The 15,354-nt window shown below is 45.3% G+C and overlaps 1 protein-coding gene across 1 annotated transcript in view; it reads left to right on the forward strand.

Annotated features, from left to right (window-relative positions):
- LOC119449410 (nuclear pore complex protein Nup98-Nup96-like) overlaps positions 1–15,354 on the forward strand; it is a 186,190-nt gene that overhangs the window by 118,810 nt on the left and 52,026 nt on the right. Inside the window, 2 exon segments of the mRNA XM_037712580.2 lie at positions 1,728–1,847; positions 3,594–4,031. Coding sequence (XP_037568508.1) covers positions 1,728–1,847; positions 3,594–4,031 — 558 coding nt within the window.

A 15,354-nucleotide genomic window follows, 5' to 3' on the forward strand; every position in this document is an offset into this window, starting at 1 on the left:
CATGGATAGAGGTAGGGTTTGCTAGACGCATTCAATAGTGAGCAACGACAATGCTGCCCTTGTGTGACACCTTGGCCGGTATTTTTTAGTGGTGCCTTTCCGATGTTAATGCCTTTTCGCGCTTTTCACGCTTGGTCAGTGGTCAGAGTGACGGTCCGCTCACGTTATCAACGGGATCAGCCGGCCGTGAGCGGTGGATGATAAGACTAGCATAGAATAAAGCATAACCCATCGCTACAAAATACCAGCTCAGGAGACCCCTCAATGCCGCGCGCTAAGGAACTGAGAAAAAAAAAAGAACCCGCGGCGGAAATTTCCCCCTCTCTCAAATTGCAAGGTCGCCGTTTCTGCATCGCGCCGGAACAAGCGTGTACGTGCCGACTAGAGTGTTCTAGACAACCGTATTCTAGCACACACTAGTGCCGACGTCTCAGCCACGCGGATAAAATGGCAGTGAACCCTTCTCCACTATTTTCTAGTCACATGTTGACCTTGCACGCTGCGGCAGCAGCGCAGAGGGAAGCAGCGGCGGAGGCACAGTCGGGCCAACGAAACTGCCACGCCCGCAAACGCTCGCTTCCCGATAACGGCAGAAAACGAAACTTCAGGGGGGCGGCTAAAATAAGCTGGCGCCAGCACGGCGGCGGGCGCGCACATCTCCGTGCGCACGGAGTCGAAGGTGAGTGAGCTACGAGGGAGTTGAGAGGGAGGGCGAGGGGAGCCACCGAAGCGGCGGAGTTGACGCGGCCAAATCCGCTTCCCTAACCGGCCCTTGTGTGTACCTGCCGCAGTGGCTTAGCGGCTTTGGCGTTGCGCTGCTAAGCACGAGGTTGCGGGCTGAAATCCCGGCCGCGGCTGCCGCGTTTCGATGGGGACGAAATGCAAAAGCATCTGTGTCCCGTGCATTGGGGGCACGTTAATGATCCCCCGGTGGTCAGAAATAATCTGGAGTTGCCCACTACGGCATGCCTCACAATCAGATTGTGGTTTTGGCACGTAAAACCCTAGAATTCAATTCATTCAATGACACCTTGTGTGACGTGCAATATGACGCAGTGCACGTCAGTAGGTGCTCTGCCCATGTATTATCGTTCACGGTAGCATGGCCAATTAAATTTTAAATTTACTTCGTTATATCTGATTGTTCATTACTATATCTATGTTCATTATATTGAGGTTTGACTGTCTAGAGTTTTGAAATAGTGCTTATCAGTGTAAACAGATCTAATGTTTCTCTTTAGTCTCCCTTTAAAACGATAAAGGCAGAAGCTTTAAAACTGGCACCCACAGTAATCTAGATATGCAAGCTTTCATTAGAGTGCAGAGGCACACTTGATTCAGTATGATGGTAGCGCGTGTGTTCTTGTCATGGCTAATTGGTGCTTCTTGCTTTATTGTAATGCCAGAAACACTTGAGTACTTGCCATTTGGCTAGAAACTCCTGTTCTTTTCACCATGTGGCAGAACGTTTTTGAAGGCACAAAGCAGTTTTAGCCTATGGGTATACAGATGAGTGTGTGATCTAAATTGCATATCATTCATCCTACAGAGCTTAGTTGTCTCTCTCTTACTGAGGAGCTAAATTAAATTCTGTGAGTGCCACATGTTTGCAGCTAGAGATAATTTGTGCCTGAAGAGGTTATAGCAATATGGGTCGTAAAGCTGGTCACTGTTCGGGGGACTATTAATATAATGTTTTGTTCTTGGTGCCCTTTCTGTCACCACAGAGCTGGCCTGCACTCATCCACGCTTAAAGAGAGCTCTGGTGAGCAGTGGCTCATACCAGAGCCCACAGGCCTTTCACATGGATGAAGCCAGGTCGCCGTCCACACCCACACATTCCAGAGGCAAGTTGCCTCTTTCCATGCAGTTTTTCTGGGGCTGAACTCGTGGCATGTTTACTAGGTGATCGGTGACTGTGTTTTAGTAAACACGAACTGTGCAGATTATAGTATTGTATATGCTCATGTGGTCGGTGACCACAACCTAATGTCTGCAGCGGAACCCATATTTTAGTCAAGGAAGCATCTGATCAAATAAACCCATGTTAAGTACATAAAGCAGCTAGTGTCGTCCATTATACTCCTTAGCGCCATGTTAGGCTGAAATATTTTTGTGTTATGGACACATTTTTCTATGAGACAAAAAAGAGTGCCGGTGGATAAATAATAAATGTAATTAATGCAGACACAAAAAAAAATAATTATGTTGAAATTATTGAGACTTTCCAAACAAGAGAAGTTTTAAACAAGGTGTTTCATACTAGATCTGTAAATCATTTTGCACAGCAATTCTGCTCATGCAGCAGCAGTTGTGAGCTAGGAAATAGGCTGGACATGTCTATACAGAGGACTTCCTCGAATACTTATAGCCTGAATTTTATTGCCCTAAGAAAAATATTCGAATTGCAGTTAGAAATTACTCACACCATTTGCTACCTCATTTGAAATTTTTAGACTCTAAATCAAAGGAAGAAAAAACTGAAATGGGCATCTAGAACAAAGCAGTGCCTGTATATTCACATGTTCTCACACTGAGAAAACTCGAACTTGGTAGGTACCTGTCTGGCATCTTTTTGCACTCTGTAAAAATGTCAGTATTGCAGAGATGCAGGCATCAATTTATGCACCTGAATCAATGCAGCTTCACCCTTGTTGGAAGCAACACGTGCAAAGCATTGTTTTTTGTCAGAGATGTTGACACGCTGAAGCGTTTTCTTGTTTCTTTTTCTGGTGGACCGCACATGATGTCAAAATCAGGATTTCTCTCACTTAAGCATCCTGTTTGGATTTATGAGCTAAGATGCGGTATGTCATGAAGTTACGATAACAGGATAGAAGAGGTGAAAGGAACACTAAATAGAAATACTAAATCAGGATATGTCTGATAAAGCATTATTGAAAACTCTATTTTCGTTGTTTATGCGGTAAGTTGATTATTAGGAGAGAAAATGAAGGTCGAAGTTTGATTTTTTAAATTTCCTGCCGAAACTCCAGCTTCTGTACGTCAGTGGGACGTCACGGATTTAAAATTATTTTGTTGTATTTGGATGGCTTGGCTCAATGAAAGTTCCTGAAACTTGCCATGTTCAGTCGTTGTCTCCAATCTAGTTCATTTTTATCCATGAACAACTAGCTAGGCCCTAGCAGATACCGTTAAAATCCATGACGTCACTAGTGCGGGAACTTCAAGGTAATGTCGCCGCCCCTATTCCTCATTGGCTATGGCATTCTGCTGCAGACCACATAGTCATAAACTCAATTGCCACCTTAAACAGATGAATTTTTATGATGAGGACAGAATGCAGAAGTGCTTGGGTACCATGCTTTGGGTGTACATCAAAGAACTCCAGGTAGCCAGAGGTAATCTTGAGCCTTCCACCATTGTGTTCCTCACAGCTGCTGTGTCTTTTTGATGCTCTAAACTCTATGAATGTGTTGCAAAAGCAAAAAAGGTTATGTTTTCCTATGATGAAAGTACCTCTTTTTTTTTTTTTTCTTGTTACGAAGGCTAGCACCTGCTATTGGAACCTTGTGCTGCCCCTTTGTGTTCAGTGTCTCCCTTAACCTAATTCCACTCCATTGGCACTGCAGCATCCCGCTCCCGCTCTGCTGCTGTTTATCCGCAACCCAATGTGAGCCAGGCCTTCTCCGAGTTCCTTCCTTCTCATGTCCTGTTTGGTGCGACTCCATTGCCGGGAGACTTTGTTGGCACAAGGCAGCCCACTGCAGGGGTTGCCAGAGCATCGCAAGCCCACGGTGACCATCGTCTGGTGACCTCAGCATTCAGCAGTCCTGGTTACTTGCCAGCTGCTGAGCAGGCAGCGCCACTTCGGAGCCACCCTCTTGCAGAGCCCATGGTGATTCCCGTCGATGTGGAACCTGTACCCTTGGCTCAGTCCCTGTTCTATGAGTATCAACACATGCTGGCAGACGCTGCCTGCGTGGCCGGCTACCGTGCTCGCTGTGGCTGGGGACCACAATGGACACTGACTCACGTGGGCAAGGCATTCAATGGCACTCTTGATGAAGGTGAGCCTTGAGTTTGTGCCCTGGCACCACCACTGCACTAATTGATTTATGTGATCACTGCTGGGTAAAGCTATTTTAGTGACAGCTAGAAGTTATTGGATTTTCTGAATTACAATGCAAACTTTAGTTTTATTTCAAGCTCCAAAGTGCACACTCAAAGTGCATATATATTCTGTGTTGGAATTGTGGCACAAATGTAGCCTTTCTTTTATGCATTGGGCTTTGCCAACAAGTACCTGAGCTGTGGAAAAACGCCAGCATTAAACATTATGCGATGTTCTATGAACAGGGGTTGTATTCTGAAACGATCCACTTCGGTGATAGTATCGCCTCGGTGGCAATATTGCCGTCAGGCGCGTGCTGATTGGCTGGTTGAGCAAAATTGAATGACGTCATGCTCATCCAGCCAATAAGCTCATCAAATTTTGCTAAAACAGCCAATCAGCGCGCGGCATTGGCCAAGGCGATAGTATCGCCGAAGTGGATTGTTTTAGAATACGGCCCCTGGTTTTACAATGTATCTAGAGGGTATGACATTCTGTCAAGTTCCAGTCGTCCTGGAGTAAGGGGGATATGTTTGTCTGCAAAAATGTCTGTACATTGAGGTTACCAAAAGAAAATATTCATGGAATAGTTCATTTAACTTGTTTTTACAATGCCAGAAGCAAGGAAAATTCATTTGCAGAGCTTTGCTCAGTCTTAAAGGGCCCCTAAACCACCCAAAGGTCGAAATTTAGTTCTGGTGTTGCAGCTGTGCACGAGTCTACAACGAACACGTAGCCGCAATAACTTTTCGAAATGGTTCTATAATAGTGGAGTTACACACATTTCATGATCGAAAGACGCTCCTCACTCGTTTCGCTCTTTCCTTCACTACGCTCCGTTCGTCGGCTGGTCTCTCCTCCTCACCAAGTGCTTCTCCAAATGTCACGTGACATATGTCATCGCCAATGCACTTTTCAAAACACTGTCCACTTCCGGTTAAGGTGCGTCCATGCTATCAGCAAATATACCGACTACGAACCGGCCTCCAGTGCCGTAGAACGTCTGCCGCGCAAGAAGTGTCCAAAGTAGATGGCAGTTCAGCCGGCGCACCGCCCGCCGTATGATCAACGGTTCAATTGACCGCTGTGAAACTGCGCGCCTCCACCATAGGCGACGCAAACATCGACTGCAGCTTCTGTTCCAAGCAAAATAATTTCGGCTAAATAAAGTGATGTGTAAATTGTACATATTATGAAAAACAATATCCACTGTCAAAAGTTAAACATGATCAAGAGCTCCGATACTTGTCTAGCTCAGCTGCAATGCACTGCTATCGACGGCAGACGACCGGCTCAGCTGTGCTCGCATCGCAGGCGACGGTGCCGCTAATATATGAGCGTATTTTCTTCTTTGCGTACAATTATTGCGAAGAGCGACAACAATGGTAAGAAAATATTGTGGCTTGTGAGCGTCGGTAATTCATTGAGAAGCGCCATCCGCTTTAGCATTGAAGTGAACCGGAGAAAGCTTAGCAACGATATCGGCGCCATTGAGCTGTCAGCGGTGGTGAGGCTGGTGCACAAATGGGTCCCGGTCTCATCCTCTTACGGCAAGGAAATCTCGCCATCCACGAGCAATACCGTCGTCGAACGGCGGCCCATAAATGGCTAACGGTGTGCGGAGAGTTACTGTGCCGGTAACGTGGACGGGCCTTAGCCGTGAGTTCACGCTTCTCGGCTACCTGCTGTTGCTGCCGTGCCGGCCCGTGCTCATGCGACGCGTGCTGCTATGGACCCTGCGTTGCGCGCACGTGTAAAAAGGCCAACACTGTCGAACTCTGTTCGCGCGACTGATCAGACCGCTAAGCACGATTGTGTCGGAACGTGAGCGATTTGGCACTTGCGTTGCGGGCTGTAATTGCCATTTCACAAGTGCACACAAGCGAGCAAAATGACCAGGAAGAGCGGGGAGCGTGCGTACCTGCTAGCAGACTAACCGGAAGTCGTAAGTTCTTGTTCGACCAATCGACATCGTTGCCCCTGGTGACGTCACGACGACCGCTGGGGATACCGGAAAGGTCCGGAGAGGAGCACGGCATTGTTTTGTTTATTTTATGGCGCCCGCGGCGTGTAGCGCTGCAGCATTTAGCATCGTTGATCGTGACGGCATTCTGAACTCGATGCGCGTGTTTACTTGAAATGTTAAAAAAAAGTCGGAAGTGGTTTAGGGGCCCTTTAAGACTCGGTGAAGTACTGTGTTTACTCGCGATAATGAACACACTTTTTTTCTCAGAAGATATGCGTAAAGTTGGGAGGTGCGCTCATTATGCGGGGTAAAATTTTGAGTGATATTTTTCCGCTTCCACCTTCTAAAAAAGTTGCAGTTTCAGTCCGAAAGGGGAACCATTGATTGCGATAGCAAATGTGTAGACAGCTAAACGAAGTAAGGATAATAGTTTTATCGGCCGTATAAACTTGGAAACATTCGCTATGTAAATTAAGAAGGATGGTGTCAGCACGCACATCAAATTCGATGACCGCGGACACTTGCCGTCAAAATAGTGGCATGAGGAAGCGCGGCAGCAAAAGTGAGCAAAGTGACCTTCGTGCTGTGTATCGCTTCAACGCAAACCGAGCGGCGAGAACGGAGCACGCACAAAGGTATAAGCTGCCGTTGCACCTAGACTCAGCCCCCGACACAGATCGCTTTCAAGATAGGCCGTGCGCGGCCGAAAAAACACACTTCTCGATTGAAAAAATGGGGCGTGTGTTCATTACGCGAGTTTGTTCATTATGTGAGTAATACGGTAATTTAAACTTGAAATTTTATGGTTGTTAAGGACTGTGGGGGTGTTTTGCATTTCTCTTGCACAGTGTGACATGCCCTGCACAATGCACATTGTCAGGATGCTGCAAAGTGCAGATGTTCTATGCAAACTTGACTGCACAATGCCAGCAGTCAAGTTCACATAGAACTGCGAGCGTTTTTTGTGATAGTGTCATCCCACTGTGTTGCGGAAGTTCAGTTCGTGGGATTTTGCCCTACCCTTAAAGGGGCCCTCAAACACTTGAATGTCAAAGGAAAACATTGCCTATTTGTAGACGAAGCTCCTGTAAACATGTGCGCCAAATATTATTGCGCTGCATGCTGTAGGGAAATTGCAATCTTGTGTGAAAAACAATAAAAAATTGCTTGCTCTCTCACAATGTTATCAGCAGCTGCCTCTCAAGCAGGCAAGCACTCCCTACAGGTATTGGCGTATTTAGTGATCACAAGGACATTCTCAATAATAGTTAAACCTCAATATAACAAAGTATTTAAATTTTTGTAACTTCTTGTCCATAGAACACCATGTATTTAGAACCTCAATATAACTAAGTGTGTTTAACATTTCAATATAAAAAAAGTTTACACCCACCGCAAAAGAATACTCTGACAATAAATGGAAGCTTTTGTGGACACAGATGGTCAAATGGCTGGATTACGGTGGCTCAGCGTGCCGGCCGCGTGACTGAGCCACTGCCGAAGCATAGCAGTGTCATGTTTCATATAATGTCCAAGCTTGATAAAATCCTATCGTGCTCCGCATGCTGTATGCTTTAGATGCGAGTGGAAACGTGAGCAGAGAATAATGGTGGCTTGATGAGTGCCATCTTCCCACGTGAGCAAAGGAAAAGGGGGGAGGGATGCGAGCTCGCGGTAATGCATTCATGTACGCCGAGGGCAGGGGGGCAGGTTGGCCCACGTCTCCTTTTCTAGTGCGGCTGTGGCCGCGCATAGCAGTCATCGTGGTTGAATCTGAGCTCTTGCGCTGCCCATGCACCCTGTTTCAGAGGTAATCTGCAGCGTGTGGGAAGACTAGGCGAGTGGAGATGTTGTGCATTTAGTGCTGGTGGTTGCGTAATCGTGAGTTTCGAAGATCTGTTGAAGCAAGAGGCAGACAAAGCATTCACTCCCCACTGCCAGCGCTTTTCATGATAGCGTCATCCCACTGCTGGCGACACTATCAGCTGCAAGGGCGGAGTGGATGCGAAAGCTTGGCTGGCTTCGCTTCATACCGCTGATGTGAAGATATTGACACGGCATGAAACCGTATCCTTCGTCGCTGGCTCTCAACAAAATGATCTTTTTGTTATTCAAATTGCCTTTTTCCTATTGCTCAATAATTCGAAAAATTTTGCGGCCCCGTCCGTGTAAGATGGATGCATTGGCAACTGTAGTTTTAAAAAGCGAAGCTTTTCTTTGTGAACCTCGCCAGGTTTTTGTCACCATGGGTGCTGCGTGGCTGTTCTCCAGCCAAATAGGCCAACCAATCACAGCGGAGGATGTGTGCGATGCACCACCGCTGGGTTCCTTGCACCACCACCATATGGCACTCGCATCCGCCGCAGCAGCCGTGCGGGTGAAAGAAAAAAAAGAACCAGAAAGCTTGGCTTCGTACATCTGCGGTGGTGGCATTGCATTAGCCTCTCTACAATCCCTGAATAAAACCTTCCATGTCACTTTGTGCGGACATTCAATAAACACAAACTCGTGTTTCGACTTTTTATGCACTTGCACAAAGCTTCGCTGCATACAGATTACAACTTGGTGGATCTGCTGCATGTTTTTTTGCATAAAAGGTTGAATTTCAGTGTAATAAAAATTTGATATAACAAAGCAAATTGCCTATTTTACCAACTTTGTTATATCGAAGTTTAACTGTAAGTGCAGTCCACTTATAAGGATACCACATATAACGATATATCGGTTACAGTGCAATCTACTTATAACGATATCAAGAAGAACGAGAAATCTGATCGTTAAAACCGATCATCGCTATATCTGCACTGCCATTAAAAAAAAAAAGACTAATGTACCTTTGCAGTCACGAAACCGAATTTGCCACTTGCAATAAAAAATCGATGTTGTAGAAAGTAGGCTGTGAAAAATAAAACAATGTATACCTCTAAATAGCATCTCAATCGTTTGGCACGCTGAAATAGTCAAAAATATGCACTTGCTTTTGCGGAAGTTTCAGTTCACAACAGCCGTGTGCATCGCGTCCAGCTGCTGCACGAGCACTGGTGGCTATAATTTAGTGTGCATGAAATCAATGAGCGACTCGATCGACGCACTTCGGTTGAACATCGAGGTCGGTGTCAAAGATAGGCCGTTGTCAATCTCATCGGCACTGCCGCTGCTGTCGTCACCTCCGTCGCAACAACGCCGCCATCTGTCGCGACAACAATCATCCCGTCGAAGACCTCTTCGCAGAATGAGGCAGCACTATCTGCACTCACAAACTCCTCCATCGAAGCACCACCTATTTCATTGTCGGTAGCGACAGGCTCCCAGAGTTCGATAATGTCAGCGGCTTCCACCGTGTTAGTTTCACCCATAGAGGTTTCGTCCTGGCACACAAAGCTCGCCTTTTCCATTGATCGGCATGGCCTTCATGAATGTGGCGCTCCCGGTTTTCATAATCGTCGATATCACCAACTGCGTGAGCTCGTACTTCTTTGAGTCCAGCAAAATTTGCAGCTACGTCTCAACAGACACAGCTTTGCGCTTTGTTGGCGCACCTCCCACTGCTTCTGCGGTGCATTTTCGTACTCGCTGAGAGAGGGAGATTGTCAAAGGAGTGCAGGGGCCGCGCATTGCTTATCGCTTTCTTCACCCCCCCCTTTCTCCTCCTCCTTCTCTGGACGCTTGCACGACCGCTGGCGATGTGGACGCGAAGCAACTGGCGCTATTTTGTGCACACTGCGCCAACTTGCTATGCTCTCCGTGGCTTTCGAAATCTGCGCACAGCGGGATGTGCTGCGCCGTAATGGTGGCAGGTTCGAACTCCCGTAGGCAAACTTTTGCCCCAGTCTCGGTTAAGGGCAACTTAGGAACGCAAATTTCACGATTATTCTGCAGGAAAAATGCCACCCAGAAGCAAAATTTTGATTGTTATATCCGATATGCAGTGAAAACATATCGTTGTATATGTTTTTTTTTTTTTCTCTCGTAGCCCTAATGCATAATTTGATACTCTTAAGTCGACTCATCGTTATATGTGGTATCATTATCAGTGGACTGCACTGTTTAACGATGAGCCGACTTAATAGTAGCAACTTCCATCAGTCAAACTATCCATTGGTCAAGCTGTTGCAGGACAAAACAGGTCCGCACCACGTACCATGGCCAGACCGGAGCACATGAACGCGAGCGCACTCTCCAGCCTTGTCGTGCATGTAGCTGCGTCTGCTATGTAGCGTAGACATTGCAACCACCACAGGGGGCTGCACCAAGCCCGCTCGCTGAGCTCAATGCAGCTTGATGAGGACAAGTGAGTTTGGCGTTTGGCACGTCGTAGGCGCAGGGATGAAAGTGCTGTGCCAATTGCGCCATCTTGCACCAATTAACCAAGTTGTACCAGCTTGCGTCAAAGCATTAACTTCGAATGAAATCGTTAAGTTTTGCGGGATGTTCGTGTTCAGTGGCAACCACACAGCCATGTGTTGGCTAGCAATTAGCCCTAGAAGCCAAGCTAAAGCAATCCATCTCAGCGTCATTGAAATGTGGGTGTGTTTGGTGGCGCATTGTAATTTGGCCGCAGGAAAACGAAAATCCTTTGTGCTATGCAATCTATTACGAATGTTTTATATAAGACTTGCGCGTTTGCGTAATATGCGGGCCAGCTAAAGATGATTAGAACAGGCACTTTTTTTATCCAGCAGTCGGGAAAGAAAGCCGTGCTCTCAGCTGAATGAATAAGTCGTACGGTCTGTTGATATACATTTTAGGGCTCGCTTGTACGCGCCCCCATTGGTAAATCTGCATCAATTAATGGTGAGCACCATGTGTCTAACATTAAAATAAATTTCGTATGTGCACTACATCCTGTTGCCAAGATGGTAGTATGGCACCCTGACAAACGAGCTGCTTGCTTTTGTGAAACTTCTTCACTAGAAATATCCAATGGCAACTTTAATCATCACTCAAATTCGCACTCTGGGTGCTCTAAATTCTGCACGACCACATCATATAAAATCAGACTTTTGCGACTGCAAAACGCAAATCGAGGATGTAAAGTTTCGGTTTTAGTCTAGCGGCTGATGGCGGTCGTAAAGGGTCGGAGAATACGCTAACGACAGGAATTGCGTTTGCGGCAATGATGTTCACGACATGACTTGCGCAGATCGATTCCAAATATCTTTTAGAAACCATTGTTTGGCATTGAAAATATCAGTTGCCATTTTACATTGGTTTTATGAGGCAGCCCTAATAATCGAAATTTGGCAAAATGTTGGTTGGCGACATTGATCAGAAAGCCACTGAACGTTTTCTTTCCCTTTCTTCTTTTCATGAATGTCAGAGTTCTTTTGTCTGTCTTCTCGCCAACTTATGTGGAATACTGGCAAGCATGCAATGACCAACAAATTAACTTCGCATTTATTCTGTGGTACTCTGCTATGCCATCTGAATGTTACCAAGAATTTAAAAAAATAACTGAGGGCATTGCACAAACGGTGTTCACTGTATGTTGATGGGTGTTGTTCATGGTTGTCGCAGTCAGTATTTCTTGTTCATTGTGCACGTATGCTTCTAATTAGCCAACTTTATAAACTTACCTAATTGACAAGATGTCAATGAAAAAGTTGTGGAGGATATTGAAACATGAGCAATAACTGGATTTAAAGCAACCTAGGATTTGCATTACCCAATATCCTTATCCGCTAAGGGAGGTAATTAATATTAGCTAATTAAACTTAAGTATTAGTTGTTTGTGCACAACGAAAAAAAAACCCCAAAAACTTTGGACTAGCATTAACAAAAGCCTATCAACATACAATGGGTGCTGTTCACATTAATCCTTTGGTTATTTTTTTTTCTTGGTCACATTGAGTTGGCTTGTCCCATATGCAAACTTAATACAATGGAACCTCGTTGATATGATTCTGCGTATACGTTGTTCAGGATGATAAGTTTTTTTTTCTTCTCTTTTCCCAATAATGATTTGATTGGATAATACATTGGATGATACGATTTTCGGATGATACGCTTTATTTTCCGGTTCCCGGGAAGATCATATCAACAAGATTCCACTGTAGTTAGTTTCCGAGGAGCGCATATGGTTTTCCTTTGTCGGGTGTATGACATTTTTTTATTGCGATAGCAATTATATGGACACTCCAAAGCAGATTTCTGCCGTCGGCGTCGCCGTCGCCGTGAGGTTCCGTATGACGTCAATGGAGATGAAATCGTCGCCGCGCGCCGCCGAACGCTGTATGTGCGAGTGAAAGGGCGCGAGGGACGCGCGCTTTCACGGGGAGTGAACGCACGGCGGAGAACAAACGTGCGTTCTGTGCCGTGCTCCCTTAAAGGCTGTAGAAGTAGGCGTCTCTTTCCTCCTTTACAATCACCATATATGTAGAGCAACCGCGCCTTCTTCTGACGCACGAAAGGGCGTGGGGGGGGGGAGGGAAGGGAGGGAGGGAGGGAGGGGACGTTTAGCTGCGGCACCAAGTGCCTATTTATATCAGAGGCTCCGGCAACAGTCACCAACGCCGCACGCATTTTGTGCGAACGCGGGCAAAACGCCGACGGCGTCGACAACAGTTCTGCGTGTTGCCGGTGCTGCTGCATGTCCAAGTTTTTACAGCTGATAAAGCTACTATCATTACTCCGTATAGCTCTCTACAAATTTGCTATCGCAATTGATGCTTCGCCTTTCAGGTGAAACTGCGACAACTTTTTTCTTTAGTGAACTTAACACCACCTTGCAGGCTTCTGCAGAACTGATTCGCTTAACCTATTAGCATTCTGCAAAGTCAAATAAAGAACATAGTTTCTTGATTTGTCTATTTCATTCATGTTAAGCCTTACCTAGCATGCTCCAAAATGCAAATTTTCTGCTCCAAAACGAACAATTCGTGCTTCAAACCTATTCCACTGAGCCAAATTTGCTGCTCCCAGAGCTGCTCCAAAGCTCCCTTGGCTGCTTCCATCCCTGTAGGCACCAAAATCAGAAAATAGTGGCATCTACGGGAACATCGAAAATCAAATTTGAACAGCGCGCCACGATGACGTTCAGTAGGCAGAGCTTCATGGGCATGCCTTGCTTCGCCGTAGCCTTCGCAGTGCAAGGCATAGAAGAAGGAGCGGGAGCACCGCAAAGGTGATCTTTGATTGCCAATAACTCCACTTCTTCTGATTACTTTGAAGTACCCTTTGCTGCAGTGTATTTATGAAATAGTCTATTTTAACTTCTATTGCATTTCTCGACTTCAATAAAAAGCATTTCAGGCCCACATTTAGGTCTCTAGGCCTAAATATTAGCAAAAAATCTAGTTTTGTAAAATTTCATGCCGAGAATCTGCCTCTATTTTGCGCTTCATCTGCCAATTTTTTTTATATTGTATATCTATATTTCAGCTGTAATGTACTAATTTTAAAACTCCGTGGTAGGTGTATTTTTCTTCATTTTCTTAAAATAGTAATTATGAGAAATTGTCTGCACTGCTGCAGATATTTTAATTTTTTCCCCTTTCTGGGGTGCTGTAATTGGGGGTGTGGCTGATATGCAAGAATATGTATATTCATTCTTTTTGAATACTTCAGAAACTTATAATACTGAAATTCAAGTCGAAGTGAATATTGAATAGCATAATATTCAATCAAATATTAGAAAATATTGAATGTGCGTGCAAGCCAAATACTGTACCTACCAGTCTATAAGTTGCACTGGTGTATAAAATGCACCAGTTCATTTGGTAAGCGATGTAAAAACATCGTGACGTTTCACTTCGTGTGCACGGGTCACACACAAGCGTATGGGTGCCATTCCTATATAATTGCGATAGCAATGATATGGACACTCCAGGCGCATTTCTGCCGTCGTGGTCACCACGATATTCTGTATGAATTTCAAAGGCGATAACATCGTCCCCTCGAGCCGTATGCTGTATGTGCGAGTGAAAGCATGCGACGGTGAGTCTAATCACGCACAATGGAGGAGTAAGTGGTTCTTGTGGAAAGGGAAAGGTTGACGCTATCTTCTGCAGCCCTTGAGGGAGCACGGCTCAGCGGGAAGGCAGCATGGGAGGGAGGGGGGTGGCTTGGTACTCTGGTAGCAACTGTGTAGTTTGCACAGCGGCACGGGCTGTATCTTGAAAGCGATCTGCAGATGCGACGACTTTGGTGTCGGTCGACTCTCGATCGGCCTGCCGCCGCTTACATTGCTGCTTCTTCCTTCTCACACGGCACTCGGCAACTCGATCACGAGAAGAACCAGGTATCTCCATAGCGCACACACAACCCATAAGTCGCACCGTTCTATTAGACGCACCGACGAAAAATTCAGAAAAAAAAAAACGTGACTTTAGAACGGAAAATACGGTAAGGACAGATATTGCAAGTATTTGTACGTAACATTTTTGCCCTTCTGATTCTTTTGTAGTGGTTCCTACCACGAGGTAGCATTGTAATTGATACCTTTTCTTCTTTTATATAATATATATATATGTATCATATATATAAAAACACCTGCTTTTTATGCGATTGTGGCATGTATAAATGTATAAATTACATCTGCGCTGGCTTCTTTGGGGAGAAGCATGGTCTCATTCCTGTTCTAGGTATGCTTCTCCAGATGTCGGTGCATAGAACTGTACAAGCAAGTGTGGCTTAGCTAGTTCAATGTGATGACATTATATCTGTTGCTAAGCATGAGGTTGTGGGATCAAATCCCGGTCATGATGGCCGCATTTCAAAGGGAGTGAAATGCAATAACCACTATGTACTGTGCATTGCTTGCATGTTAAAGAACTGCAGGTGGTCAAAATTAATCCGGACTCCCCCACTACTCAGATTGTGGTTTGGGCATGGGAAACTCTAGAATTTAATTTTAATTCATTTTTGATGACATAATGTACACCGTTAGAAAGGTTAGTCAAAACATTATTGTGGTATTTTTAGTTTGCACAAAATTCAGTCATTGTGCTACCAGACGCACCAGCTGAGGAGAAAAGGTAATATTCCTTTTATTATTGTCAGCCACACTCTCTTTTACAGCCTTGGTTATTCAACCATCGTAGACTTGGAAAAAATCAACTATGTAATTAAAACTCCGCATCTGGTCCTGCCAGATGTATCCGTTATTGAATGTGATCCGCACAATAATTTAAGGGTATTTAGCCTCACAAAAGTACACCAAGTGAATAACACAACAAAGATGTGATGCTACATCCTGCCAAAATGCAGTAGTGGTGTGTGCATCATTGCAATCATGAGTTGGAAAGGAACTGTAGGAAGGCTACAAATTTTTTTTCTTTCTTGTATTTTGTGCTGCACATGCAGGCACATTGAC

The sequence above is a fragment of the Dermacentor silvarum genome, chromosome 4, assembly GCF_013339745.2.
Source record: "Dermacentor silvarum isolate Dsil-2018 chromosome 4, BIME_Dsil_1.4, whole genome shotgun sequence".
Lineage (NCBI taxonomy): Eukaryota > Metazoa > Arthropoda > Arachnida > Ixodida > Ixodidae > Dermacentor > Dermacentor silvarum.